Genomic DNA, 27,537 nt, shown 5'->3' with positions numbered 1-27,537 from the left:
CACGTGTAACTTGACTCCAGCCAACCACTGTCCACATGTTGTCCAGCAAGACATGGTCCTAAATCTCAATCATATGATCCCACAAACACTATAGCCAAAAAGAATAACAGCATAGAAAAGGGATTTCAAGCATCGTAGAAAGAAGCATGAACTCAAACTCTCTAATATTTGGTTCAGGACCACTCACTCTGTGACAGGAGCAAGTAATAGAAATTGGTACATTCATGACTAATTTAGTGATTTACTTTCTTCGGTAGAAAGAAGATGATGATTGATAAAGCTACATACAAGTCACATATAGAGAAGGAGATAGTACTGGTTAACATAGCCAATTTTTCTATTTATAAAAGGTTGCATTCCTACTTGACAAAAGTTAGATTCAAAATAATACTGAACAAATTCATAGAGTAGGCTGCTCACACAAGTTTCTTGCCTCATTTCAAAATGAATCTATATATCCCTATATAACAATATTACACAAGGCCATAATGATTTGACATTAGCTCTATGAATAAGAGAAGAATTAAATAAGACGGGAAACAGATAATCCCTTACGTGTGTCACCATGCACTGCCAAGCATATCAAAGTCTTCCAAGAATATTTGAAGGTGGCAATCATAATTGTTGTTGCTCGTGAAGTCAGCAACGGACTTCTAAAATTGCAGATGGCTCTAACTCTGATCTCTTCTGACTTGAAGCAAAGTAAGCAATTGTGAGAGATCCAAATGCATCCTTTATCACAAATGGTTCAGAATCCCCTAAGAATTGAACGGGGCTAATTGTGTGAAAAAAAAATTCCATCTTTCCATTTATGTTAAATTTGAAACAATTGTTAGTGTTGTAAAATGCAAACATGGTAGGATGATGGCAAGCTAGTCACTGTCGCTGCTATTGCGTCTATCTGTAAAAATAAGATCAGCATAATTTTTTTAAGAATTATTATCAAAATTGCAGTTCTAGAGCAATGCATAGGGAAAAAATAAAAAGAATCAAGGAGCTACAGTACCTCCTGATGGTCTTTTCCCTTCCATGGCCTCTTTCTTCTCTTGGCAACTTGAGCAAAGGAAAGGGCCATCCCAGGGACGCAGCTTTCTTGAATCAGTTGAGCCAGCATGTATTGAAATACCCTCTTCAGGTTTCATCTCCATTTGACAGACTGCACACATGAATAACTTGAACATGTTGCACAGTGGATACTTCGTATCTAACCTGCATTTTTCCCAAACATGCCTCATGTCAGAATATTAGAACCTAGTATAATCGCCCCCTGTACATAGCTGAGCGACCATTTCAGGCAACAGCTATGCCACATATATACAAAAAGCATCCTGAATTAAGAATAGGGAAACCACAGCTCAATCTGAATATTAAAAGACGAAGTTTAGCTAATCCTTGATATCTTGCTAACACAAACCTTTCTGAAAGCATGGCTGATCCTTCCTCGAACAATTCCTCTACCACATCTGGCTCCACATGTTCTTTACCAACGTGAGACGATGATTCTGAGGATTTTCTGCGAAACATGGACTTCAGCATTCCCTTCATCTGCCTCCTTGTTGGTGCTGGCGCAGGAGGAGGTGGCTTTTCCTGTGGTAATAAATCAATCACAATGCAGGTTGTATCATCTCTGAGTCCCTTAAAATGAACAGCTTCCTGTAAAAGGACCACAACACAAAAACAATGTATAGGTAAAATATATATTTGAAGATTACTAAAATTGACATGTTAGATGTCAAAGCAATGCTGTGAGAAAAGTGCATAATCATAAGTGAATAATGATTGGATTTTCCATTAGCAATTAAAAAATACAAATAGAATGAAAGAAGTTTCATAGGAAATGTTAGTAGTAGCATACTCTGACAATTTGTGCAGCTGCAGCTTCCGCTGGCATCCCTCGACAACAATCAAGAGCCGCTTCTGCAGATAAAGCATCCCAAACACCATCACTTGAGATAATAAGTCTACCACCTGCTGTGGATAGCTGTAAGTAAAATCATGAAGATCAGCAGCAGATCATGCAGTGAGGCAGCTTTTCAAATAAGTCCAAACAATTTTCAACATTTCAATTAACTCAACTAAGTTTAAACCCAAACTAGTTCTCAACTTATGTGAATTATTTAAAAGAAATTTCAAGTCAGTCCAAATTATTATCGACATTTTAAAGCATCTCAAACAAAATAACTTGAGATAATATGTCTACCACCCCTGTAGGTAGCAGCAAAATACTGAAGATCAGTAGCAGATCGTGCAGCATGGCAGCTAATCAAATAGGTCCAAACTGTTTTCAACTTTTCAACTAACTCAACTAAGTTTAATCCCAAATAGTTCTCAACTTATGTAAATTATTTAAAAGAGGGAAAGAGGAGAATTTAATTTAAGGATGATCAGGGTTAAAATTCCCTGAATCCTTTCATCCTTTCATCCTGGCCAAGTGCAAAAGAAATGTATATCAAGTATAATGTACACATAACAAAAGAAAGGAGAACAAACCTTAATTTGCTTTACATAAGGAACAGGAACAATAAATTCCCCTACATCCACATCTCCAATCGATCGTGAAAGACACAGACCACCAGGCCAACATCTTAAAGGGCCAATCTACAAGAGAATTGATACACTAGTTAGACAAACTCTTCAATCTATAAAATGAATCAAATACAATTGTAAATGAATGTAATCAGGTTTCAAAGGCAATCTTATTTCCATAGGCAGACAGATATGATCAGTTTCAAAGTGATCACACTGACAATATTCTTAGCAGAGAATTGTATTATTGTACTTGCAATACTTAAAATATTACAAGTCGCCTACAACATTAAAGTTCATATTAAACTAAATGACATCATAATTTTCGATATCAAGTAGTTGGATTAATCCACATTTTGACACTAACGTACTCCACCAATGTCGTTTTAACTGAACGCAGTCAGTTTCACTATGTTCAGAAAAGAAAATGCAAATAAAAATTTTATTTAGAGAGCAAGTAATGCAAGCAGCTCGTATGGAATAAAAAGAAAAAAATACCTCTGCACCACCTCCAGTATTTAGTCGCCCAACCTCACCTCCACTAGCAGTAATGCGCTCCCTCCTAATGTAATATAAAAACCAAGGCCTTAGTGACCACAGGAACAGTCAAGTGAATCCAAAAACACATCATAACTGCTGACTTACTCCTCAACATTGCATTCAAGCCTATGATCTGCTGACAAGTAATAGACATCACCTTCAGCAGATTCAAGAATGCATCGGGAATCACCAACAGATGCAACAGTAATGACCCATCCTTCAATTATCACAAAGGTGACGGTTGTTCCCGATGTTTGTGCTGAAAAGGTGAAAATGACAAGTATAATTATCATGTGCAAAAACTCCTAAAAGTAAAAGGATATTTAACTGCAGACACATTCATAATAAGACGATGCATATGAATCAAAATAAACGATCATCACCAAAAGGTATGTTGGTAAGATATTATACAATTATGCAAAAAATTAAAGGCATATAGAAGCATAGGTTAATTATGGTAGCATTATTGTGATCCCAATCTACAATGTGCACAAGTATTGGTTCACATGGCCAACTATTGCATTTCTTGATAGATAGCAAGTCTAAGACTGAAACAACAAAATAATAAATTAAGAGCTCATCATGAACACATTCCAATAGATTTCCTTGTTCATAACAAGAAACTAGTATAATGGTTCATGATCAATGAACTGTACCACATGTAAGTTTGAACATAATGATTGGAACCAATAAATACTCTTTACAAATCCATACAAATTAAGGACAACATTAAATCATGAATCAATGTAAAACTTTTCCCCCTACGATAAATAGCATCCTTCAAAGTTTGGAAAATCAATGTGGATCAGCTTGATGGTCACATATCTAGATTTCTACAAGGTAGCATTTGCAAAAGGGAAATTGAAATTGAAGGATTTGGCTTTTAATTTTTAGTTAAATAAATACTTCAATGAGATTACAACATAAAATTATATAAATTTGTCAGTGGACAATAGATTCATGAATGGGGATAAGAACAATGAATTCAAAATATTCATAGATTAGATGCAACTTCAAATAAACTAAAAACATGTAATCATTGTACTGCTACACTACCCTAGGTTTGAAAGCATATCAATAAGGAATAAATTTGTGAATAAATTCTAACATCTATTTTTTATATATTAATACTTGTTAATTCAAGCCATCAATGTGTTTGTAGCAAATGAATTCAATATGCCTTTATTTCCTAAAATGCCCTGCATGCATTTGGAGAAAGATAGAGAGAGAATGAAATGGAGAGAAGGTTGGTCGCATTGTTGTTTAAAATCACGGAGAGAAGGGAACTTAAGTTCGCTTAATTATGTAGCTTAAGCAGCAAGTCACCAGTTAAAAAAATAAATAGAATTTGTCACAAGCATGCTGAATCAGATGAACCATGGAAATTTAGAAAAATTCTTTTGAGTTTCAATCATAACAAAATTCCATACTCTGTCTAATTGTTTCACCCGTACAGAGGATTGATCCTTGTTCAAAACTAAAATTCAAAAGTTCTGATCTCAAATTCTTTTAACCAAATGCAATCTAATGTTTTTGCCAATCAATGTCGCTTATTTTGACTCTTAGAAGAGCACATAAAAAGAGGGAAACCGGTCTCCAAATTAAACATAAAGAAATCTCCATGCACAATTTTGCTGCAAAGACAATGGCAAGCCTAAAGTTGATGCTGACAGAATATGTTGACCAAGTAAAGCTTTTCTAATTTAATGCCCAATTTTATGTACATAGAAGTTTTAGAAGTTCTCACTCTGCAAAAACATATTCCTCAAACTGATTAAATGCAATATAACACATGTTTCTCAGAAGAGACTCAAATACCTTTTGATTGAAAATCTTTATCAGTTTTAACAAAGCCTGCAACCAAAGCCCTTGGCAATGCTGCTACCCATTCATCTCTGTTAAGATCAGGAGGAAGGGCGGATGTGATATTATTTAGAAGATTCTCTTTTGTGTATATTGCAGCGGCAGAACCATTATGTCCATCAAATAACTGCAAAACATACTTTGTTACCAAACTTGGATATTAACGGAGGATTTGGAACTCCCAAAAATTGGAAAGCAATAAAAGGCCTTATGGCATATTCAACAGTCTTCTAATGAATAAACATCAAACATGGATTGCCAACAGTGGTGGAATTCCCTAGAAGTCCCCAAACAAATAGCAAATGGCTTTTGGAAAAATTTACATAAATTGCGAAAATGGATTAATTATTAAAATTATAACCGTAATCACAAGTCAAATATAACAAGGATTAGACGCTGAGATTTACCCCGAAAACAGAATATGTGCTGACCCCATCGCCAACGACCCTTTGGCATTCCGTCTTGATCAACGTGAAGTCCTCCCCTTTCTTACTCTGACTGGCATGCCCATGCAATATATCAGGTTTCTCTACCCTTTCACTTGCCAATTCTCGCTTTAGCAGAACCGAAAGCGGAACCGTCTGATGATCCCTTCCTGTACTCATTATTTGCGCACTCAAAAATACACCCAACACTAACGTCTCAATTACCTCTTAAGAAATGTCAGACAAGCACTTTCTAATTCTTCAAAATTTCTTGATTATATATATCCCTGGCACGAAGCAATGACAACAAAGAGAGGTAAATAGAAGACATTCCACATTTTAGCTTCAATCAAAGCAGCCAAATAATCAAATACAAGGAGATTGATGAGCGGCAAAATCAAGAAGATCTCGACCGAAAGAAAGTAATTAATATAACTATAAAAAGACAAAAACAGAAAGTTTCAGTGAAATTTCAGAATCTACAATGGACCAATCTATCTCAGATTAATCAAGGAAAAAAAATCAACCTGTACACCAAGACAAAGAATTACAGATCAATGTAGAAAATATATCATCCTTAAAATCCTGGAAATTACTCAAGCGAAATAAATCTCGACGAATGGATGTTAAAATCGAGAGTATGCAAACAGATACAAATAAAAATAAAATAAACAGGGAGACAAAAGAAGAAGAGAAAAGGGAATTTACAGTGACAGAAAGGGTAGAAGAGAATATTTTCGCATCGGTGGAGATTACACGCGAAAAAGAAGAGAATGTGATACAACTGGTTGTTGCTGCGATCGAGAAACGCGGATCCCAGCGTCCTGCAAAAATTCCATTGTTGAAACTAACACAGATTGAGAGAGAGAAAGAGAGAGACACAGAGAGTGCGTTTCATTAAAAATATAGCGCAAATAGAGCTGTTCTTCTCTTTTTTGTTCTTTCCTATTTTTTTGGCTAAATAAATATGACGTGGCAAATACGCACCGTTCTGTCAATTCGGCGCCCTAGAGCCGTTTTTTCCGAGCCGCTATTAAAGCTAATGTTTGCTCCCCATAAGAGCTTATCTTCACCGTTGGATTAATCCATGGGAAGAAATGGCCCACAGAGAGACATTTAGGTGGGGCCTAAAACAGCCAATAATCTAACAAAAGCGAGCTTATTGGAAGGAGCCTAAAAAGGAAAAAACAATTGATATTGATATTTATATTTAAGATAAATTTTTTTTTAAATCGTTTATATTTGAATATGAAGAAATAAATAATAAAAAAAATAACATTTATTGGATAATATTTAATTGCCTTATTTTTATTTTCTAGATTTGGAGGTGGGGCCGGTTAAGGGAAGTAACGCGCAAATGGACCTGGACCTAGTCCTAGTCAATCAATATATCATTATAAAGAACGAAATATTTACAAGTAAAACCACCACGGCACGGGAAGACTTGCAAAAATTTGGGGGATAATAATAGTATTAAAATGTTAATAAGCCGGTCATTAAATGGTAATTAGCTGTTGTTTTTTGTAATTAAAAGAGAAAAGTGGACAAAAGTTGACGTTGTTAATGTCACGTAGGAGAGGCCGAGGGTGTCTGTTTGTGAGCTGGGTCTTTGGGCCTATTGGGCCCACTGTTCTTAATATCCTTTTCTTTTTCGTCTTTACAACCTAATCCTTTGACTTCCACTTGGAGGGCCCCCGAAATTCTCGGCGCCAATTATCTCTATTAACTGTAATGCATAACGAGGGAGTATATTATTAGTGTGATAAGAATAAGAATAAGATTATCCATTAGTTTAGGATTAAATTTAACTGATATAACTGTTTTTTAGAACATAATTCATTAATAATAGTATAATAAAATTTTCAAAATAAGTTACTAAAAATAATATCAAGTATTATTGATGCTTATATATACCAAATGCATAATTTTAAAGAGTTTGCATATCTTTTACTAAATTAAAAGAATTATTCATATTTTCTTGAATAATAAGGAATTAACTATTTTTGCTTGAAAATAAAATATTTTAACAAAATATATAAATCTTCGTAGTAGGATATAATTATTCTTTATCTCCTATGAATCCAAGAAGTTCCCGACGCCATGTATCAATAAAGCAATATACATCATTACTAAATTTCATTGATCGAAGAAAGGATAAAAAAGTATCTCAAATATAGAAACAAAACAATAATAACAAAACAAAAAAAAAAAAAAAAATAAAAGTTTATTACAGAAAAACATATTTGAGTTTATTAAAAGGGACAACTCCAAACTAAGGTCTTGTTTATCATAACAGTTTTTTTTTTTTTTTTTTGCAGCATTTAGTGTTTGATTTAATCAAAACGCTGTCTTTATTATTTATGGTATATAAAATGTTACATCCTCATAGTATTTAGAGTTTGAAGGAACAAATTACTTTTTTTTAGTATAAAACTATTAAAACAACTAACGGTTACATTAAAAAAAATATAATTATTTAAGATTAATTCAACCATATGTCAATATGTAACGTCGTAGGATCAAAATGATTGGTGGTTATAAGTTGCGGGCCAAGGAAGAAGAGTATTAATGAGGCTAGTCACATCAACCACTGATCTTAATGGGTTCGAACAATCCCCAACGGCTTAGTGGCTCAAACAAGTCTATATGAACACACAAGTTCCAAACCCAGTTATATATAGATCATTAGAAGTGAACTGAGACAAAGTCAAAGTCTTTGGTTTCTTGAATTTTCTCAATCTTCTTCCTTTTTTTTTTTTTTTTCTGGGTATTTGGTGTTGACAAGCATGTTCCATTTATTTGCGTTGCTAGAATGCAAGCTGGACAAGGGTCCAGCTTGCCAAGCAAGTGTTGCTATCGACAGCTACAAAGCTCCAGATTACCCAATATCAAACAGCTCACCACACCTCATCTATTTCTCATTCCCAGGGCAGAGGAGTCATTACACTCCCTCTCAAACATTTCCCACAAATTAAGGGTTACATTAATATACATTTTGATCATTGATAATTCAACATTTTGGTTCTTAGAATTATAAAATTATAACAAATTTCATCATTTGTCAGCTATTGAGAATTTGATTAGATTACCCTTTAATCCTTAAAAATTTAAAATCAATCACATCTTGATTCTTCAAATTTTAGAATGCTTTAATCCCTCAAACCTATTAAAATCTTGTTTTTGTCCTTGATAACATTATAGTAATTTCGAAACAATATATATGAACAGAAGTGTATGCTAATACAAACTTCAAGGGTTTTTTTGTAATTAAATCATAAATTAAATTACTAATTTCCTATAGAGTGGATGTGATATGAATATGATGAACAATTATTCTGCAATTATATATCTTCTTCAAGTTTGCAAGACACATGGGAATGAAGAGTTCTTGCCCCCTTCTATATACCTTCTAGGAATGTTCACCTTCTGTTCCTTCCACTCTTGTACAAGAGCCATGCCAGGTCAGTTCTTAAATATGCAAAAATATGTGTATCAGACAAAAAAAAAAAAAAAAAAAAAAAAAAGAATTTCACTTGTGTGATCAGAAATAAAACATGTATGTGATACTGTGACTGGGTATTTCATATCCTTAGGGAGAAATTCCAAACAAAGATCAAGTTACTCTACATAGAAGTCATTTTCTTTTTAAGTATCACGTTGGACGAGGACCATGTGCCAGCCACAATGTCAATGGAGTAAGAGACAAGTTGGAATTGGATTGTCTATGTCGTTCATGTAAAAGTAAAGCTCAATTCAAACTTTTGGATATTAATAAAATATATGATTTTTTTTTTTCTGGATGCAACTAATTTGTGCTTGTAGTCAGACAAGATTGGGATTATCCTTATCAACATACTTTTTTGTTTATATTTATATTTAGATAGAGATAATCGTAGAGTAAAATTCTTTCGATAATTGCGGTTGTAAATTTTGAATATCCGATTTTATAGGTAAAATTATTTTTTTTCATTTATTTTTTAAAATTTTGAACATTTAATTTTACAAATAAAATTTATCACTTTACAAATAAAATTTTAATTGCAAATGATTGAAGCGAATGCAATAACTATTTTCATCCTTAACTGTTTTATGTATGTTCAACATATGGCTGAATCCAATTTGGATGTGTATTACAAAATCCAAAATAAATTCCCAAATTTTATTGGTCGCTTCCAAAATACAAGTGGATAAGTTTCAAGGGTGGCTGCTGCTGTTTACCGTTTCTTACGCCTGGACAACACACGGATAATGGGTCCTACATTATCATTGCAACTTCTTTGAGGGGATTGAAAACGACATTGTTTGCTGCAGACTGAACGTCTTGTCGTCATTATATATCGTGACTGAACGTCTTGTCGTCATTATATATCGTGACATCTAACTAAAAGTGTGTCCATTGGTTATAAATCATGAAAAGTCTGCTAAACGACACAAAACCATTGAGAAAAAATGTAGTAGGTTAAACTGAGAAAAAGAAGACCTCAGTGGACCTATTATTTAGCAGTCTTGCCAAGTTAAGGTGTTGGAAACCTTCGATTATTTTAATGTTACTCATCGATTTATAAATGAATTACGCTAATTATTTGTGAAAGGAAATATCTTTCTCCGTTCTATCAATTTAAGAAAATTGAATCCATTCCTCGACTCATCTACTGGACGATTCTTCACAGAGGCATCAGGGATCATTGATTCAAAGTCAGTGAATGATGGCTGCAAAATGACTTTCTAATCGTTCAATCAATAGTGATGACTTCTAACAGGATAAATCCATCACTGATCGCTTCAGAGAGAGTGATTTAAAACAGGAAAGATATGATAGTTTCAAGAGATACAACAACACAAAGCAAGAGCTAGATGATATTCTACAAGAAAAAAACACCTTCAACAATAAATATTTTCTACTTAATATTTTATCACCCTTGAGCTTTTCAACCAGGGAAGTAACTCCGTTAGTCCTTCCTGCAAGCTTCTAGGATTATAGTCCACTTTTGCTTTGGCCTTCTCACAAGAATATGCCCATTGGTGTCTTAGAACATGCACTGTCTGCAAAAATGGTGAAAGTATAATGTATTCAAGTATCAAAAGACACAAGTCTGTAATAGTCTAGTTAGCAATCAAACAATTCAATCAAATAATAAGATCGGCATACCGGTGGACTGATAAGTGGAAGCTTTCCCGTAAGTCGACAGAAAAGAACTGATAACCATCCATAAGCCTCAATCAGCCATAAAGGAATGCTAAATCTTGGTTTCTTTGTTTTAGTGATAATGGCAGCTACATTAAAAATATGCGTGAATGATGCATTTTCTCCTGTGAGTAGATACCTTTCACCTGGTTGACCTTTGTTCATTGCTGCTATGTGTCCTTGGACTACATCATCAACATGACTGAAGGAAAATTTATCATTTCCATTGCCTATGTATCCTGGTAAACGCCCTTGAAATCGTTCAATCAGCTGAAATTAGAGTTTATAAGACATCAGAAAAGCAAAGTCTACTATTTGTCAAAGCAAAAAATCATTTTACATTACTTTCGTCAGTAATGTGGATCACAATTACATAGTGTTTGAGTTAAATGAATGAGGATTTTATCTCATTTACAAATACATTTTGTTACTAAAATTTATTTGAAAATGAATTAACATGTCGTTAGCCTAACTAATGAGTATAGAATTCACTAGTGAAGTCAACTAATTTTAGAGTTCGTTTGAAAAGTTCAACGAGATCTGCTTCAAGCATAACAAATTCCATGCTATCTTTGTGGCATACTGAAATAAATGCTAAAAGGGTAATCCCACATTGCATGATAATTGTGTCTAACTGAATGAAAAGTTATCACAGAATGTATCATATAACCTACAAATTAAATGAAAACCAGTTCCTGACCTAAGAATAGGCACTAGCACTAACTTCAACTGAACTGAACTGAATTGTATTCAAGAAAAGAATTACGTATCACTTTCGTCTGTTCGATCAGAATTCATTGTATCTTAAGAACTATGTTGATTATTAGTAAACATCACTACTTCAAAGTCAAACGAATAAGCAACCAATCTTACCAATTGAGCCACAATATTACCCGTAGTAAGCTTGCCAGGACCATAAATGACACCGGGATAAACCACCACTATCGGTACACCATTGGCAGCAGCTTGTAATGCAATTTTATCAGCGATCGCCTTGGATTTCTCGTACTCCGTACAAAAAACCCTCTCTGAGTGCACCTGTAAAATACAAAAGATTACAATGGCCAAATTCAGAATTTGAGGGAAAATGAAGCTGAAACCGATTATGCTGGTTGCTAATACTTGGTTCTCATCGGCAATATATCCATCGGTTGGTCCAAGGGCGAAAAACGACGACGTGTAGATAATTTTCTCGATTGTCTTTGTTTCTCTAGCCGCCTCTAACACGTTCTTCAACCCCCCTACGTTGACCTAACAAAATTAGATATTTTTGTCTTTCAGTTTATCGATTTTGTGCTTTTGAAATATATTGAAATGAAAGCGAACTTGGACATACGGAGAAGAATTTAGAAGGATCCGGTAGCCAGGGCTCGACTAGAGCGGCAGCGTGGAAGATGACGTGACAGTCAGAGAAGGCATCCAGGAGGGACCGATAGTCGGTGACATCACCGTAGGCGAGCTCGAAGTCCCCGCCAGTGGATGGAGAAGGGAGGGCGGAGACATCGCTGGTGCGACGGACCAAGGCGCGGACAGAGTAACCTTGTTGAAGCAGGCCGTTGCAGAGTCTCCCACCTAAGTAACCCGAAGCACCAGTCACCAGCACTCTCATACTCGCAACAACTTGCACTATGGTAGTATGGCTTGCTTGGAAGTATAAATATAAACTAGAGGGTTACACACTTATCGTTGGCCCTAACATCTAACATCTCCGGTAGAATTTTTGCTTAAAATGGATTAACCTCATTCTTTTAGATTGAAACAATTTTTTTTTAAAAAAAGACAGATTTGATTGAAGCTTTGCCGCTAAAGTAAACTGTACATTTAGTTAGAAGAAGAAAGGTCAGCATTTCAAGTAATGGCAACGATTTCATTATTGCCTACAGAAGACCAATACCAGTTATTACAGTTACCACATCTCAAGTTCCTTTTCGCTAGCAGGTTTATTTCTTGGGAATTTCATGTTAGGTTTGATATAAAGCATTTCCTCTTTGAGATACTCTAAGCCAAGTCCTTCAAGCAGGTTCAAATCCCGCGTATTCACATGATTATTAGCCTTCATAGGGAAATCGCAGTGAGAGATTACAGTCTTGAACGGAGTATGCATTTGATGGGATTAAATGGAGCATGCCTTCGGGTAGAACTATATGGCTGTCTACTTAATGATGCTGATGACTTAATATCCCAATCTTCAACGGTCTTTGGAACACATACGTCGAAAAGTACTTGACCAAGAACACCATGAGCGTTAATACGCGGAGGGTTATGCAAATGAATCAAATCTTCCTTGTGTTCATCTTGCAAGGAACCCATATCTCTACCCTCATAATAGCCCACTGAGCTTGGCATGAAGAAATTGTCACTTGGTTGGATAGTAACTCCACAAAAGCTCTGGTTTGGACTTTCTACTGCTTTCCTCAGATCGCCAATTGGTTCCGAGATCTCATCATGCGTCCCCTCTACACCCAATCTTTCTCCTTCAAGTCGTCGAATTCTTTGTGAGTAAACTGCAGCTGCCTTACCGAGGAGTTCAGTCACAGCAGCCTTGTAGTCAAATGGATAAAGTCGAAAATGACCTACAACAGTGATGAATCACGTGGAGAAAAATTGGACATGTCAATATGAAGATATCCAAGAATATCAGAAACATATCAAGTCCACAAGACAATTCCCTCAAAACTTCTTGAAAATGGCAGTTAAAATTCAATAAATCAAGTTTTAAGATAAATAAAAGATAGAACGCATGCAGCAAGATATCTCAATTAAATGTTCAATGATTTCCAATATGAAACAGAAGCCTATCCATAACAACTTTGATTCTAACATACCAAGTCTGCTATTGATTCTAGTATTTCACCACTTCTACCATAACAGAGAAAAAAAAAAAAAGCATGCTGGTGTCAGAACCTGACGTATCAAAGTACAAATTATTGAAAGAAAAAGGATTATCTCAAACAATGAGTACTTGATAGCAGAAAGCATGAACCAGAAAACCCATAGTTTCTGCAGGGACATTAAAAAGATGCAGTAAGGATTACCAAATAATTGCAAACATTTAGACAGACCTACATGAGGAGAGCCACTCATTGTCACAAGTTTTACATCAGCCCCAAGTTCTTGCAGTCTTTGACTGAAATTGCAAATAACTTGATATGAAGCAAGATCGTCACTTTCTGAACAGACAATGAGATATGGAGCCCCCATACTCTGCAATAGAATGATAATATATTCAAGTGTGGGAAAAGGTATAAAAAAATTGCATAACAATAAGCTACGAAATACTCACAACAGATGAGTATAGTGTCTGCCAATACTCAGCACGTTGTGATTCAAATTTGTTGAGGAAGAGAGCATCAAGACAATCAGAAATGCTGTTTACCATCCATGATAGGACTTTTGGTGGACGAGACATTTTAAGAACAGATGGGTGAACAATAAACTCTCTCCCCAGAACACTTGTAAAATCCACAGGACTAGAATCATAGATATGGCCCGAAATACAGTCCCTAACCAGTCGGCGATCATCCTTTATATAGAAGAAATTTTTTAAAAAAAGGTATCTCAGTGCACAAATCAGAAAACACTAGCAAAAAAAAAAAAAAAATGCATATTAAAGCTATTATCTCGACATAAATTTTTCCGAGAAGGCATGATAAAATTTCAAGTAGGGAGCCAAGAAAGGAGGAAAAACTCCAGCTGCATAGTTGCAAAGGGCAAACATACCAAATTCAGTTGTAATTTACACTTCCCCTCAATGATCTGCAATGGAAAAGTAAAACATATTCAATATCCATATTAAATTCCACCAATAAATTTTAAGCACTCACAGTTTACCTGAAGAACCTTGTACATACAGGCTTTTGGACCTCCAGAAAAAGACATGAAGACCAGAGGGCAAGGCCTCGTCTTTAGTTCCTGAAATCCAAATAAATGAAGCAATGAAATCATTTAGATAATTAAGCTCCAAGCTTAAACATGTTCCATGTAGAAGGAGTACAAAAATTCAGCAAAGTAGGCCATATAAAATCCACAGCGAAATGCTTTGCAAGGTTAAAGGTAATGGAACATAGAGTGGATTTCGTCTAGACCTACTGAATAAGCATTTATCAAACATATTAATTGACTGAATCTCGTGTGTCTGTGCAAGTAGAGGGAGCACAGCTATTCAGCTTAAGAAGTGAGGAGATGCTTTGTCAAGGTAAAGTGGTAACTGAGCACAGAGCGAAATTCCACCAAATGATATTCACATAAACATTCATACATACACAGAGATAGAAGCAAACAGAACTAACCTCAACAATTCTGTTGAGAATATCAAATGCTAAAGCTTCAGCTTTGTCTGGGAAAAACCTGTGAAGATAATTGACATTATGCTCCAATTTCAAAATTAATTTTGTGGAGGCGAGATATATGAAAGAAAGAAACTGTATATAACTTCCCATTATCCCTAGACTAACATTTCAAAGCAGTAGACTACTTGATGTTATTTATTTAGAAAAATAAAATAAGTCAATCCCATCAAGAAAAAGTCAATAGCATAGATCCTAGTTTTCAAAATATTAGCTTTGGTGTATGAAACTCAAACCAAATACTATGTTTAGAGGAAACGCAAATCTTTATTCATTTCCAGCATGAAAAAACAAACAGGCAGTTTAGTTGTTTATTTTCAAACATCAGATCTTAATATAGCGCTTTTAACATAAAGTACTGCCAATTGAAGGAACATCAAAAATAGATAGAAAAAGGAGAAGTTTACTATTACACCATCAAATCAAATATCTAGCTAAGCTAATATAGCAATTTGACGCACAGAACTTCAATTTAGCATGAATCAAATAATTACTAAAGTACAAAAAATTCTACCAGTTTCACACCCAACCCCCAAATCCTGAGAACTAAGTCAAAGCAAACCAAACCCAGAACCAATATATAACATAACCTTACGCATAATCCGAGTCAACCAAACCCGGAATACGTATCATCAGATATGCAGAAGGACCAACCAATTTCAAGAAAAATAAGGAAACAAAACAATCAGAGCAAAACCGGAACTAACATATTGAGGAATTGAGAGTGACAAACAAGTGAATTCCATCCCAGAGACGAGTAGAGCTCTACATAGTTCTTCAAGTGCCTCTCTTCGCTCGACATCCAAGCAAACAGCACTGCTATTCCTTCTCTTTTCCTTTCTTTTCTCCCCCAATAGTACCTTCCCCCATATCCCCACATTTCCTCTTCTCGATTTTCTTCTCAATCAGCAGATACAACTTCCAAGTCTCTGAAACGCGAGTCGACGAACTCACCAATATCTTAAAAAAATATATAATTCTAGAGAATCGGAACCATCCACAGAGCAAAATTCAAGACGCAATAATACGGCTCTAGTTTCTGTCTCTCCACTGGTTTTTTTTTTTTTTTTTGCCAAATGTCTGCAGCGTTTTTTATTTTTATAATGGAAAACTTTGGGGCCTCAGATTCTCTGCAAAATATCTATTCCCTGTTCTGTGTACTTGCCATCCGGCAAATCAAAATGGATATATAATCCACGTGTAACTTTACTGCTGTCTTGGTTTTTGATAAATCATATGCAGTAAGCTACAGTTAGAAAGTGTGGGTGTGAGTTTCTGATTCGTTGGAAAATCTGTTCGGTTGCTAAAAACGGACACCCTTTAGCAATCAAAAGTGTAGACGTCACGTCAATGTGTAGCGACCAGGCGTCGGATAATTCTTGAATGGGAGTTTCCGTTTTTTGATTTTTCCTTGGTATTTCCATTTGAACATGAAAAAAAAAAAAAGTTTAGCATTAACCTTTTATTTATACGTTACAAAATTTAGTTTAATTGTATTTAAATTATATAAAATTTTTATTAAAACTCATATATTTCAAAAAATTATTATTTTATCTCTACATTTTGCTATATTCTCATCATAATCACAGTGTCTTTTTATACGATGCCTGATATTAATTTAAGAGATGAAGACTTTCTATTATTTTAGTATTTACTTTTAATTTGACTGAGAAAAGTTTTATATTAAAAAAATTAAAATTCATGCATCTCTCCAATCTAATTCTTATTACTTTTATGAGTTTTAAACATTTCTCATTTAAAATTACCTCGCTTTGCATTTAAAATTACATTTCTTTATTACTTTTATGTGGTCTAAACACTTCTCAATTTTAAATTGTCTGTTAGTTGCATTTTTAAATAATGGTCACAAAACAAAACATGCATCTCTCATTTTAAATTCTCTCTAACGTTCACTTCTAAACATATATTTTTTTTTTAATTTATGAGTTATAAAACTTTGATCTTTCTTTCGTCTCTCTATCTTCAATTTGTCTTTTATATTATCACTTTACTGTGAAATAAAATGAAAATTTTTTGCAAGTAGATGATAAAATTTGTTTGTGTCAATCCATCAACCATCGATATCGGTCTCATATACCTTTGAAACAATGAGATAAGATGGTGAATAATATTGTTTCTTTTCTTTCTTTATAATATGGTAATATATTATATTCTTCAATTTATTACTCAAAATTGATATACATTCTTATTCATTTTTTTTTTCTTCCTGTATTTGCTATTTCAATTAGCCACACATACTTACTATAATAGTATTTCCTTTCAAGTTTATTACATGAATAATTTACTCATATTTAGAATAAAAAATTTAAATTATATATAATATATTTAAATCATATTATCTATGCATGGTATGTATTTTAATTTGTTAGCAATTTTACTCATAATCATATCTTATACTTTAAATAAAAAAATAAATACTATATAGTCGCGCAAAGTGCAAGAGATCGCCTAGCATATAATATTACTCAAAATTTTTAGAAATACATAGTTTTATTCATATATTTTGCATCCGCTACAATATTATATCATTTTGTCAATTTTTTTATACTTTTATTGTTAAAAATAGAGATAAATTATTAAAATACATGGAAAAAAATTAATTTCTACCTTAGTCTTAAGGTGTACATTTAAAAAAGTCACACGTATAAGAATTGGATTCAAGACTTGCATAGAATATTTTTTAAAAACAAAATAAGTGAGGCGCACAATTGCCTTGGCTCAAGTATATGTAGCTTCGTCCTTGTGATTAACTAATTAGCTTTATGTTAAATTGAATCCACAACGTACTGAATCCTATTAATTATACACTTTGTTTGATAATATTCTTGACTATTCTAAAGTAAAAATATAGTTTTAAAAGAAAGTGGTTGTTAAGAAAATTATAAAAATGTTAATAATCAAATATAAATTTTTAATTTAAGATGAAAAATTAAAAATATTCATACATCTTTACCATGAAATTACCTCATAAAATAAACATCATTTTAGTAACTATATGTGGTGGGGTTTAGGTATTTAAGTATGTCGTTTTGTTTTTTGTTGATCTAAAATTTGTCGTTATAATGAGAATGGGCTAAGATCCAGAAGAGGGACGACGAGAGGTGGGGTTGAAGTAATGGGATGGGCGTGTGGTGGTGGTTACCTCATAATTGACGCAACGGCAGACATATCTTAATTAATTTTAATGTGACCCAGTCGGAAATATGGTGTTTGAGTTTGACAATTGCTAATATTAGGTTCCATGGTCCCATGTTCTCACGAACCAAGTCCTTCCTTATAAGACATTTTTATCCAAGAAAAGAGGGAAAAAGAAAAGAAACCGATGCTTATTTAATGTCTATTATTGTCAATCGTGTGGTTAAAATAATTAAATTCATAAAAAATAGTGATTTAAATGCCCCATGAATCCAAGAAAAGAGGAAAAAAAAAAATGCCAATGCTTATTTAATGTCTATCATTATCAATCGGGTAGTTAAAAAAATTAAGCCTATTAAAAATAATTTAAATGGTAAGATATATTTAAATTTACAAATATATTTGTATAAAAGTAGAATATATGATTTTTTTTTTATTATATGAGAAAATTGCAAAAACATTTTTGAACATAAATTAATTTACATTGTATTTTGCATGATGTTAAAATTTAACAAAATTATATTATTTTCTCAAAAAAAGAATTATATTACTGAAATTTCTTTGATAGTGCAATTAATATTTAGACTTTATATATTTTTTTGTTCATATTAAAATAAAATTATCATCTTATTATTGAATATTATTTTTTATTTTAATACTTTTATTTTATTAAAAATATGTTTTTAACATTTTAATTTATAGATAATAATTATTTTTAACATTTAAATTTATTAAAGACGTGCTAATATGAAAATATAAACGTGCAATGTATTTACTAAAAAGAACAGTAGATTGAGAAGAGATACATTTCGTTCCGTTCCCTTGACTTGAGATTTGCTGAAATCAATATATTTTGGGCTGATGAGTATAAACGTTGCCGTTTAATGGATCAAATTCAAAATCCCTTAATTGTGTAATAAAATAACAAATATTAGTCGTTCCACAAGACGACAATTCCTATACGACAGTCCAAGGCCTGAAAAGTGAAAACCAACAGAACGACTTTCGTTTATGCAACAAAAATGCGGCGAACATCTTCTCATTACTGTGATTTAAAAACGAGACTTACTTTACTGCTTCTTTTTAAAATTAGCTGATTCGGTTCATGTTGAAAACGATAACTAATTCTTCGTCGGTTGCTCGTCTCTGTTACGCAATATCTCCATCGGATTGCAAAAATCTTAATCTACAGTACGTCAGAATTCTCTCATTCTGCATCTGTTTCTCAAATCTCCTAATTAATTTTGTGAAATTTCAGATTATGAAACTTTCGATTGTTTCAATTACTTAGGGTTTGATTTGTGCATTTTTGTATTTTGCTGCTTTCTATACTTTGATTACTTATAGAAGACCTGTCTATTCTATCTCTTAATTTGCTTTAATTGATAAAATATGCTTTGACATGGTATAGTTAGCATTAACATGTTCATCATAATCTCTTAAAAAAATGTTGATCATCTGTTAGTTTTGCTTCGCATTTGGCAATTATGGCTTTACCTGCTGATTCATTCATGGATCCCCAATATATTCTGCTTGCCCCTTTCAAATATTTAGTCTAGTGCTCTCTTGAAGTTTTCCATTTATTAGGTCATTTTCCCCATTAGCAATAGATCTGCTTTTCCATTTGCAACAACAACAAAAATTATTGATTTTATCCCGAAAAAGTAAACAAGCAGCATTAATATGTATTGCGTTCAATTGGTACATTTCTAGATGTTGAAGTTATCTGATGGTATATGTGGAAAAGATAGAATGTGCGTTACTGGGATAAAGATCAAAGAAGCTGCTGTACAAGGATTTTGTTTTTATACCTATTTCAATGTTTGTGTTAAATGATTCTCAGTTTGGAATAATGGTGCAGTGGTACATGTTTGTGATGAATTGTGGTTTTTACTCAAAACTGTTTGAGCAACTTCTGATTTGAAGTTTCATTTTTTTGTTCTCCGATGACATGTTCAGTTTTATAGCTTGAGATAGTGCTTTCTTTCTAAGAATCTGAAAGACTGAAATGATGAATGACAAGTACATTTGTCTGTCAAATAGTATTTTTCCCATTTACTAACCCGATAAACCAATAATCCCTAGCGTATTCTGACCTTGTAGATTTCTTTATTAATGGACTTAAACTTGCAAAACTCCATTCGTTTCATTCGTAATTTGATTTAATTTCATTCAATATTTTATCTTTTTTCAGATGGATCCGGAGGTTACAAAAACAGCCAGAGAATCCCTAGATTTGGCATTTCACATGTCGAACATTCTTGACACAGGAATTGACCGACACACACTCTCTGTGCTTATTGCCTTGTGTGACTTGGGTCTAAATCCAGAGGCACTAGCAGCTGTCGTGAAAGAACTGCAAAGGGAAAGGTTATTTTCTACAGCAGCTCCTAATGTTTCATCATCCACTCCATGAAGTGTGCTTATTGCCTTGTGTGATTTGGGTCACGCAGTAGCAGCTGCGGTGAAAGAACTGCAAAGAGAAAGGTTATTTTCTCCACCAACTCCTAATGTCTTCATCATCCATTCCATAAAGAAGTTTCAAGTGTGAATGAAAATAATAAGCTTTTAATGTTTGTCATTTTGAAAATTATATAAGATTTTTGTCCATTTTAATGCCATGGAATTTCCTGGAGTTTGGACGTTGTAGTGTAGGATCGAATATATTTTAATATATTGAATTGAAATGCGTGTGGGAGTTTCTATCCTATCTCATTAGTTGATTGTAACACAAGCATGGCTTGAAATCTCATTTTGGTTCTCTGTAGTTGTACCTTATACTCGGACAGTTTATATATTCCTATCAGTCACTCAATTTCTGATTATAATTTTGATCTTCTCTGTATTATATAAGTAGTTACATTGTCCATTTAAGTTACCATTTGAACTTAGGTTCATATCTAATACTAATGAATGTATTAAAACTGCTCTTCTTCTTTAAGTATCTTTCTGCAGACTGAGTTTTCAAATAATAATGATAAATAAAAAAGAAACATTTAGTAAATTAAACATTTTTTATATTTACAACAACGAACTTAAATTCAGGAAAATAACTAAGGGGGGAATATAATTAAGGTGTGCTATGTATAAAATGTCTTTTCCCTAACTGATGATTCAATTGAAATGCTCATCAATCCAATATAGAAATATTTTCCGTTGCTAAATTGCTCTAAATGAAAATTGATTCGATGTTCAACTGTAGTGTTGATGCACATTAACCATATATAATGTGTGGTTTACCTAAAATCAACCAAATGTTTTGAGTTTCAATATAGTTGCTATAATAAAATTATTTCCCCCAACTCAATCACACAAATTGCTTACTAAAGTAATCTGGATTTTTGTTTATATCATTTTTATCCATTTCTATGTATAAAAAGCAAAATATTAATCACACAATCAGAATCAGAATATTTATTAAAATAGTATAAAGTAACAGTTTAGACATGTGTCCTTTAAGGCTTTAACCCCATAAATATGCCAAGCATTCTTCATTTAATGCACTTTGCGTAACCAAACACCCTTCGGCGCATGTTAGAAGAACCCAATTAAACAGCATGTTATAGTAATCAAATCGTTAAACCATACTATAAACCAACAGTGCACAAAATCGTTAAACCATACTATAAACCAGCAGGGATTAGTTTATAATTATAATGAGTCGGATCGTTCACCTAATTCCCTCCATCCCCCACTTACAAGGAAAAAGCGCACGATAGCACGGACCGAGTCTTAACAAAGTGTAATTGATTAATTATTATTAGTGCAATTTAATTTCAAATATATATCATTATCGCAATTTAGCAATAGAAAATGCGATAGTGATGCTAATAACAAAAAAAAACAAAAATAAAAGTACGAAAGTTCACTTTACTCTGTTTTGTTTCACGCGATTAAGAATCCGTAAGAACTTGCCATTACGGACACAGGCGTAAATTTATTCCCTAATCTCCATCGTGTTGGATGCAAAAGTGAAGAAGGCAACCAGCCTATCGGAGAGCTAAGTTTCTATTTTTGGGATCTATGTTTTTGATCTGGTAAAAGAAAGCAAATTTTCATTTGTTTGTTTATTTTTTGATTGAATTTAGAGAACGTAGAAGGAAAAAAGAGAAGGAGAGAGAGAGAGAGAGAGAGTGGGATATGGTGGGATGAGGTGGAGATGGCGAGAGGCGTGAAATGGGGATGCTCGTATAAGAGAACGACTCTTATAGTTTGCTTCATCAATATTGTTGTTGCTCTTTATGTTCTTCGCTCTCTCTACGGTTCACTGTATATTTACTCCAATAATGATTTAGATAATGGTAATACCTCATTATTGTTTCTTAATCCAATTTCTCTGCTCTTAAGGTTTCCTTGTTCTGCGGTTGTCGAATTTGATTTTGAGAAATTTTTGTTGCAGTTGTAAAGTATACGCCGGATCAGATTAGTAAGATGGAGGAATCAATTCGGATTCGAAGAGCGAATGAACCTGTGCAGCTTGTTAAAGTGGTAGAAATTTTTTGTTTTATTTCGTGTTTGAGCTATTGTGTTCTTTTTAATTCGATAATGGTTGATGGGGAGGATGGGGCCTTTTGTTGACAGGTGAAGGAACTCAAGAACGAGCTTAAGAAATATGAGAAGATGGTTGAATTACCCTTGGAAATCAAAGAGAGGATAACAGAGGAGATTTTGCTGCGGTTGAGAAGCTTGAACGCAAATGCCAATATTACTGAGCAGCGAGGTTGGTTCACTTTCAGTTCATCGTTTTTTTATTGATATTGTACTGCCATTGTGTTAACTGAATTTACGTTGCAAAGCTTTTTATTAGACTACGACATTTAAGTAATTGTTATAACTGGAGGGAGTTGGAAATTCCTGTGGAGTTTTACTCGGCCAGTGGTTTCCTTGTTGATTGTAACTCTTGCATAACAAATGCTTGTTAGGTAGTCTTAAGGTGGCTTTATAAAGGCCGAGTTTTGGTTGAATTAGTAAAACTTTTGGCAGTGGCAAAATGTAATAGACAAAAGTTTGTAGGAAGGCTACATTATTCTTCATTATCTTTTTCCGTTTCATGAAGGTTAATATCCACAGTTACATTAGCCAATGCCTCATTTGTCTTTGATAATCACAAGTGCCACCCAGGAAATTGTAGTCATACAATTGCTGTGCACATTGAACTGGACACTATGGTAATCAGCGCTATATATCAATTTCTTGGAGTAGATGCAGAGATCATATTTTTTGTACATTATTCAGCATTTGATTACCATCATATTAGTAAAGTGCTGTGGAAGCTTAGAAAACCTCTATTCTGCTTCATTTGGGAATGTGAAAAAATAAAACAAATAAAATAAAATACTTTCTGTAAGAGCAGCTATCCTTAAATATACATATTCAATTAGCTTTATTACTTATCTATTATTGGTCAGAAAACAATGATTTGACTACATAGGAGTAGGTGTTGGTTGTTTTAAGCAGTCTTTCTTTATCCCCTAACCCTTCTCACTTGTGTTCTTCGGTTGCTTTCTACTTCAAAATTTCATCTATTTTAGAAATGTAGAACTCAAGAGGTGTGGAGCATAGAAGTCAATAGAACTAAGCTCGATAATGCTTTAGTTGCAAAGTATAAGCATTTCAGCTTCACCATTCTAATGTCAACAAAAATGACTGCCAGCGAGTAATTGTCATTGCTTGTTGAGCTCTTCAGCTAAATTCTTTGCAATTAAATTTTTGGTCTGGTGTTTGACTTAATACATTCTTATGTATAAATAGATATCAGTAGCTGAATTCACATTAAATTAGATATCAGTCATTTCGTATTAGCTTGGTTGGGAATGACCGCTTTACAGAGGGTTGCTACTTCATTCCACCAATACTGACATGTTCTTTGTACCTTTTCCACCATTATATCTACCTCCACTTCTGGTATGCCAACCATGCTACTGATTTCTGTGACAACTCATTTTTTGTACCTCAGCCACAGCCATATTTGCCTGCTTCTGCCCTCTTTATTTGTCTTTATCTCTTTTATTATACACACTTCAATTTCATCTGCATCAATGCTAACTGGATAACAACCTCAACCATTTTCCAGCTAAATTTGTCCATAATTACTGCCGTCCTTTCTGCTGCATTAATGCTACGGCATTGTTTCATCGTTGGTCTCCATTTAGGCGTCTACTTTACTAGTTTACTACAACATATCATCCTACATTGACCATGGTTTGCAACTTGCTTGGTTTCTCATTGTTCTCCTTGTTCACTTCAGCCTCAAGCCACTCGTGATTTAGCAAAATTATTATAGTGTGATAATGGAGAAATCCATTCTCGATCTCTTCAGAAGAAGCAGTAGCCATATACTGAATATTTAACCTGGAAAAAAAAATTCTTGTTCATGGAATTTGTGAACCCATATTATAAATAAAAAAAAAAAAAAAGAAAGAAAAGCACAAGTGGACTTCTGTTCAACTTAATTAACCCTTAATTCTTATCTAATTGGGTATGCACATGCTCATGCACATGATAATTGATATATTATGATTTTTGTGTTCATTCGGTGGGCTTATGGAAAAACACCTAGAGTCTTTGATTCAAAAACTAAGCCATGGGCTATCTATATGTTTGCTTTAGGGTCATCACATGCCTTGTAAATCATTTGGAGACTCATATTAATTGCTTTGTTAAACAGTTTAAGGCTAGCTATTCTGAAATTTTAATGTCACAATTTCTCTTTGTTAGGCGTGATAAAATTTGGGGATAGAACCATTATAATGGAATCAGTTTGTTGATTTTCCTTTACATATCTTGTTAATTATCTTCTTGGCATTCTTGTGTTGATATACAGAAGCAGTAGAAAGATGGCGCAGAGAAAAACTGCATGAAGTTGAACAGTTGACTAATGGAACATGGGGACTGAATTCAACTATTCTGCAAGAGGAAGCTGGTATGTAGTTTACTTTTGAAGCCCGCGGTTTGATACTAGAGTTTATTTTGTAAATAAAAGTCTTAAGGATCTATCATGTATGATCCTTGTGGTGAGTTTTGAATACTTGTTGGGTGGAACCTGTTCCTCATTATTGTGATCAACGATTTTGTAGGGCCGCTGGTGAGAGCCTTGGAGTCTGATTGGGCAATGCTGTTGGAGAACATTGGCCTTTGGATACCTGCTGAGATTGTTAACCAGGAACACGATGATAAACCTGAGGGCGAGGAAGATCCTGGTAATTAAATCAATCTCATTTAGTTTTTGTTGGTACACTGTCTTATTCCATTTAGTCTGCCTGAGTCTTTTCTGCCAAGGAGTAGGAGCTGGTTTATAGGAGCCTGCACAATTGCACTATGACTTGCTCTGCATGTGACCATCTCCTCATTACCCCTTTTCATTTATCTGGAACGTAAAAAATCATCTATTATTAATTTATGTCCTTTTCCTGTGCAGATGAAGATATTTTGCCTGGCAGGCCACTCCCACCAGAATGCCGTGCTGAGCTTCATACAGACTATGATGGTGCTGCTGTCAGATGGGGCCTTACCCACCATAAAGAAAGTGCAGCCGACTGCTGTCAAGCTTGCTTAGATCAGGCAAAACGTGCAAAGCCAGGTGAAAAGAAATGCAACATATGGGTCTATTGCCCATCTGAGACAGGATGCTATTCACCAGATATATATGTGCATAAGAACCAGGAATGCTGGCTGAAATATGTAAGGCGTGACTCTCTCTCTCTCTCTCTCTCTCTCTCTCTCTCTCTCTCTCTCTCTCTTACATAGTAACATAATTTAAATCTAATATTTATAGCAAACTAAGATTGATATTTTAATCTGCCAAAATGCAGGCCGAAAAGCCTAGACTGAATTTTAAGGACAGGTATTCTGAATCATATAGAAACTCCCACCCAAATGCACCACTGATTGTTCCCTGGGTCTCTGGTGTTGTTAGTGCATGATTGGATTTTAACACTGAAATGGTGATCAATGTTAAAGCAACTCGAGCTGCAAGCTCTATGTTCTCAGAATTTTGCAAAGATATGATTTTGGTTCTGCTTACTTCTGTATCTGGCGAATTTTGACTTTCAAAACATCTTTTCATTTCCCTTTTCACTTTGGATTTTGAGAAAAGAGAATAGTAGAGGAGTTGGATTCCTCGTCCATTTATCAGAAGCATTCTTGTAACATGTGATATGGCAGTCTTGCTCCTGGTGATCCTGAAAGTAGGGAAATCGGGTGCTTACCTCTTTTACAATTAACACGAAGGAAGGAAGATTCAGAATGGATTAGCCTAAAAAGATTGGTTGGTGTTAGGAGCTAGGTGGGGTGGGCAAATTGATTATTTTTTTTAATGAGTTACAGATATTTGTAAGCAATTAAGAACTGCCTATTGCAAATTCGTTCTCTCTAAAATTGAAATGATGACTTTTGCTTGGACCATGTTGGATGGTGAGTCGGTGTGCTTGTTTGTAGATTAATCATGAAAGGGGAGAATAGAAAAGAGCTTCTATTTCGGTTGAAAGACAAAACCAGACCAATAAATCTAGCTGAAATGTGTATATGTGTGTGTGGCTTTATATAAATATGCTATATTTAGGAACTATTTGCAATATAAAAATTTATACAATATTGATAATAAATTGATTAATTTAATTTGAAAGCATGAAATCATTCTTCTGTTTCTAACGGTTCATTTTGTTCTGATTTTGATTCGAAACTAAAATTTTCAAACCACTTTTAATTTAATTTTGATCCAAACTGGACTGATAATCAGTCCTATTCATAGCGTCTTGAACTTTTATGGTGCGCAAATTCCTATGTATTTGATGTAATTCAACATTCTTAAAATTACCAAATTTAACTGTGAAATCTTTGAATTATAATTCCGTTTATATTTCAATTCTTTTGTTCAATATAATTTCTTTTGACCGTCAATTGAATTAGAAAAAAATGAAATTGACCTTAAATAAAAAAGATTTTAAGGTGATAAATATAAATTGATCCCTAAATTTCAGTAACTAGCACATGAGGGACTTCTATTTTTTAAAAATTAACTATAACATTTTTAACTCGTGGTTCTGTCAACACTTTGGTTATTCTTTAAACCTATTGTAATTCAAGAATCATTTTGTATTTTTTCTTTATATTAACTGTTAACTGTTATATAATATTTCTCACGTTTGATAAAATAATTTGTTTTAAAATACTTGTCACATTTATTGTTTTAAGGAGTAATAATTTTTTTTTCATATTTATCATTTGTATGAACTAATAATTATTTCTTCAATTTAATAATTTTTAAAAAATTAGAATTAAATTAAGGGTAATATAGTTGATTTACTCAATAATTTATTTTAACTTAAACAAATTTAATGATTTTGTTCCAAATGCGACAAGTATTAATAACAAGATTTTTTTTTTTTTTTTTTTGGAAAAAACATAATGAACCTCCTGGGAAATGATAATTCTCCCTATTGCAAAAATCTAACAAATAATATAGAATCATATATTAATTGTTTCCATATTTAGGAAT

The 27,537-nt window shown here is 33.6% G+C and overlaps 4 protein-coding genes and 1 long non-coding RNA gene across 7 annotated transcripts; 2 read left to right on the top strand and 3 right to left on the bottom strand.

Moving 5' to 3' along the window:
• Nucleotides 1-310: 310 nt before the first annotated feature.
• Nucleotides 311-6,273, bottom strand: LOC105633656 (Protein phosphatase 2C family protein). 2 transcript variants are annotated; one of them, XM_012216286.3, is made up of 10 exons: nt 6,063-6,273; nt 5,337-5,641; nt 4,885-5,056; nt 3,172-3,325; nt 3,025-3,088; nt 2,491-2,598; nt 1,856-1,981; nt 1,415-1,653; nt 1,007-1,209; nt 311-901 (listed from the first exon to the last, which is right to left on the bottom strand). In XM_012216286.3, the coding sequence occupies exons 2-10, from the start codon at nt 5,532-5,534 to the stop codon at nt 873-875; spliced, it is 1,293 nt and encodes a 430-aa protein (XP_012071676.1). In that variant the 5' UTR covers nt 5,535-5,641; nt 6,063-6,273; the 3' UTR covers nt 311-872. The 2 variants fall into 2 exon arrangements, with proteins under 2 accessions (XP_012071676.1, XP_020534866.1); XM_020679207.3 differs by lacking the exon at nt 6,063-6,273 and adding an exon at nt 5,882-6,034.
• Nucleotides 6,274-10,061: 3,788 nt separating this feature from the next.
• On the bottom strand, nt 10,062-12,302 carry FLDH (NAD(P)-binding Rossmann-fold superfamily protein). Of its 2 annotated transcripts, XM_012216290.4 has the most exons (6): nt 11,876-12,302; nt 11,662-11,790; nt 11,413-11,577; nt 10,679-10,809; nt 10,504-10,550; nt 10,062-10,397 (listed from the first exon to the last, which is right to left on the bottom strand). In XM_012216290.4, the coding sequence occupies exons 1-6, from the start codon at nt 12,146-12,148 to the stop codon at nt 10,357-10,359; spliced, it is 786 nt and encodes a 261-aa protein (XP_012071680.1). In that variant the 5' UTR covers nt 12,149-12,302; the 3' UTR covers nt 10,062-10,356. The 2 variants fall into 2 exon arrangements, with proteins under 2 accessions (XP_012071680.1, XP_012071679.1); XM_012216289.4 differs by having other exon boundaries at nt 10,504-10,809.
• Nucleotides 12,303-12,385: 83 nt separating this feature from the next.
• LOC105633658 (peptidase, S9A/B/C family, catalytic domain protein (Protein of unknown function DUF829, transmembrane 53)) lies at nt 12,386-15,963 on the bottom strand. Its single transcript, XM_012216288.4, has 7 exons — nt 15,593-15,963; nt 14,829-14,886; nt 14,371-14,451; nt 14,260-14,295; nt 13,823-14,062; nt 13,602-13,743; nt 12,386-13,112 (listed from the first exon to the last, which is right to left on the bottom strand). Exons 1-7 carry the CDS (start codon nt 15,763-15,765, stop codon nt 12,619-12,621), a joined length of 1,224 nt encoding a protein of 407 aa, XP_012071678.1. The 5' UTR covers nt 15,766-15,963; the 3' UTR covers nt 12,386-12,618.
• A 3,128-nt stretch (nt 15,964-19,091) lies between these two features.
• LOC105633660 (mitotic-spindle organizing protein 1B) lies at nt 19,092-20,676 on the top strand. The gene is made up of 2 exons (XR_001046823.4): nt 19,092-19,232; nt 20,236-20,676. It is a non-coding gene; the product is annotated as a mitotic-spindle organizing protein 1B (long non-coding RNA).
• A 1,192-nt stretch (nt 20,677-21,868) lies between these two features.
• LOC105633661 (dimethylallyl, adenosine tRNA methylthiotransferase) lies at nt 21,869-26,444 on the top strand. The gene is made up of 7 exons (XM_012216292.4): nt 21,869-22,342; nt 22,441-22,529; nt 22,623-22,761; nt 24,865-24,963; nt 25,118-25,240; nt 25,459-25,721; nt 25,853-26,444. The coding sequence occupies exons 1-7, from the start codon at nt 22,201-22,203 to the stop codon at nt 25,961-25,963; spliced, it is 966 nt and encodes a 321-aa protein (XP_012071682.1). The 5' UTR covers nt 21,869-22,200; the 3' UTR covers nt 25,964-26,444.
• Nucleotides 26,445-27,537: the final 1,093 nt, after the last annotated feature.

This window comes from Jatropha curcas, chromosome 9, assembly GCF_041381405.1.
Source record: "Jatropha curcas cultivar XTBG-Jc1 chromosome 9, XTBG_Jcur_1.0, whole genome shotgun sequence".
Taxonomy (NCBI): domain Eukaryota; kingdom Viridiplantae; phylum Streptophyta; class Magnoliopsida; order Malpighiales; family Euphorbiaceae; genus Jatropha; species Jatropha curcas.
This window is presented reverse-complemented; position numbering and strand designations above follow the sequence as displayed.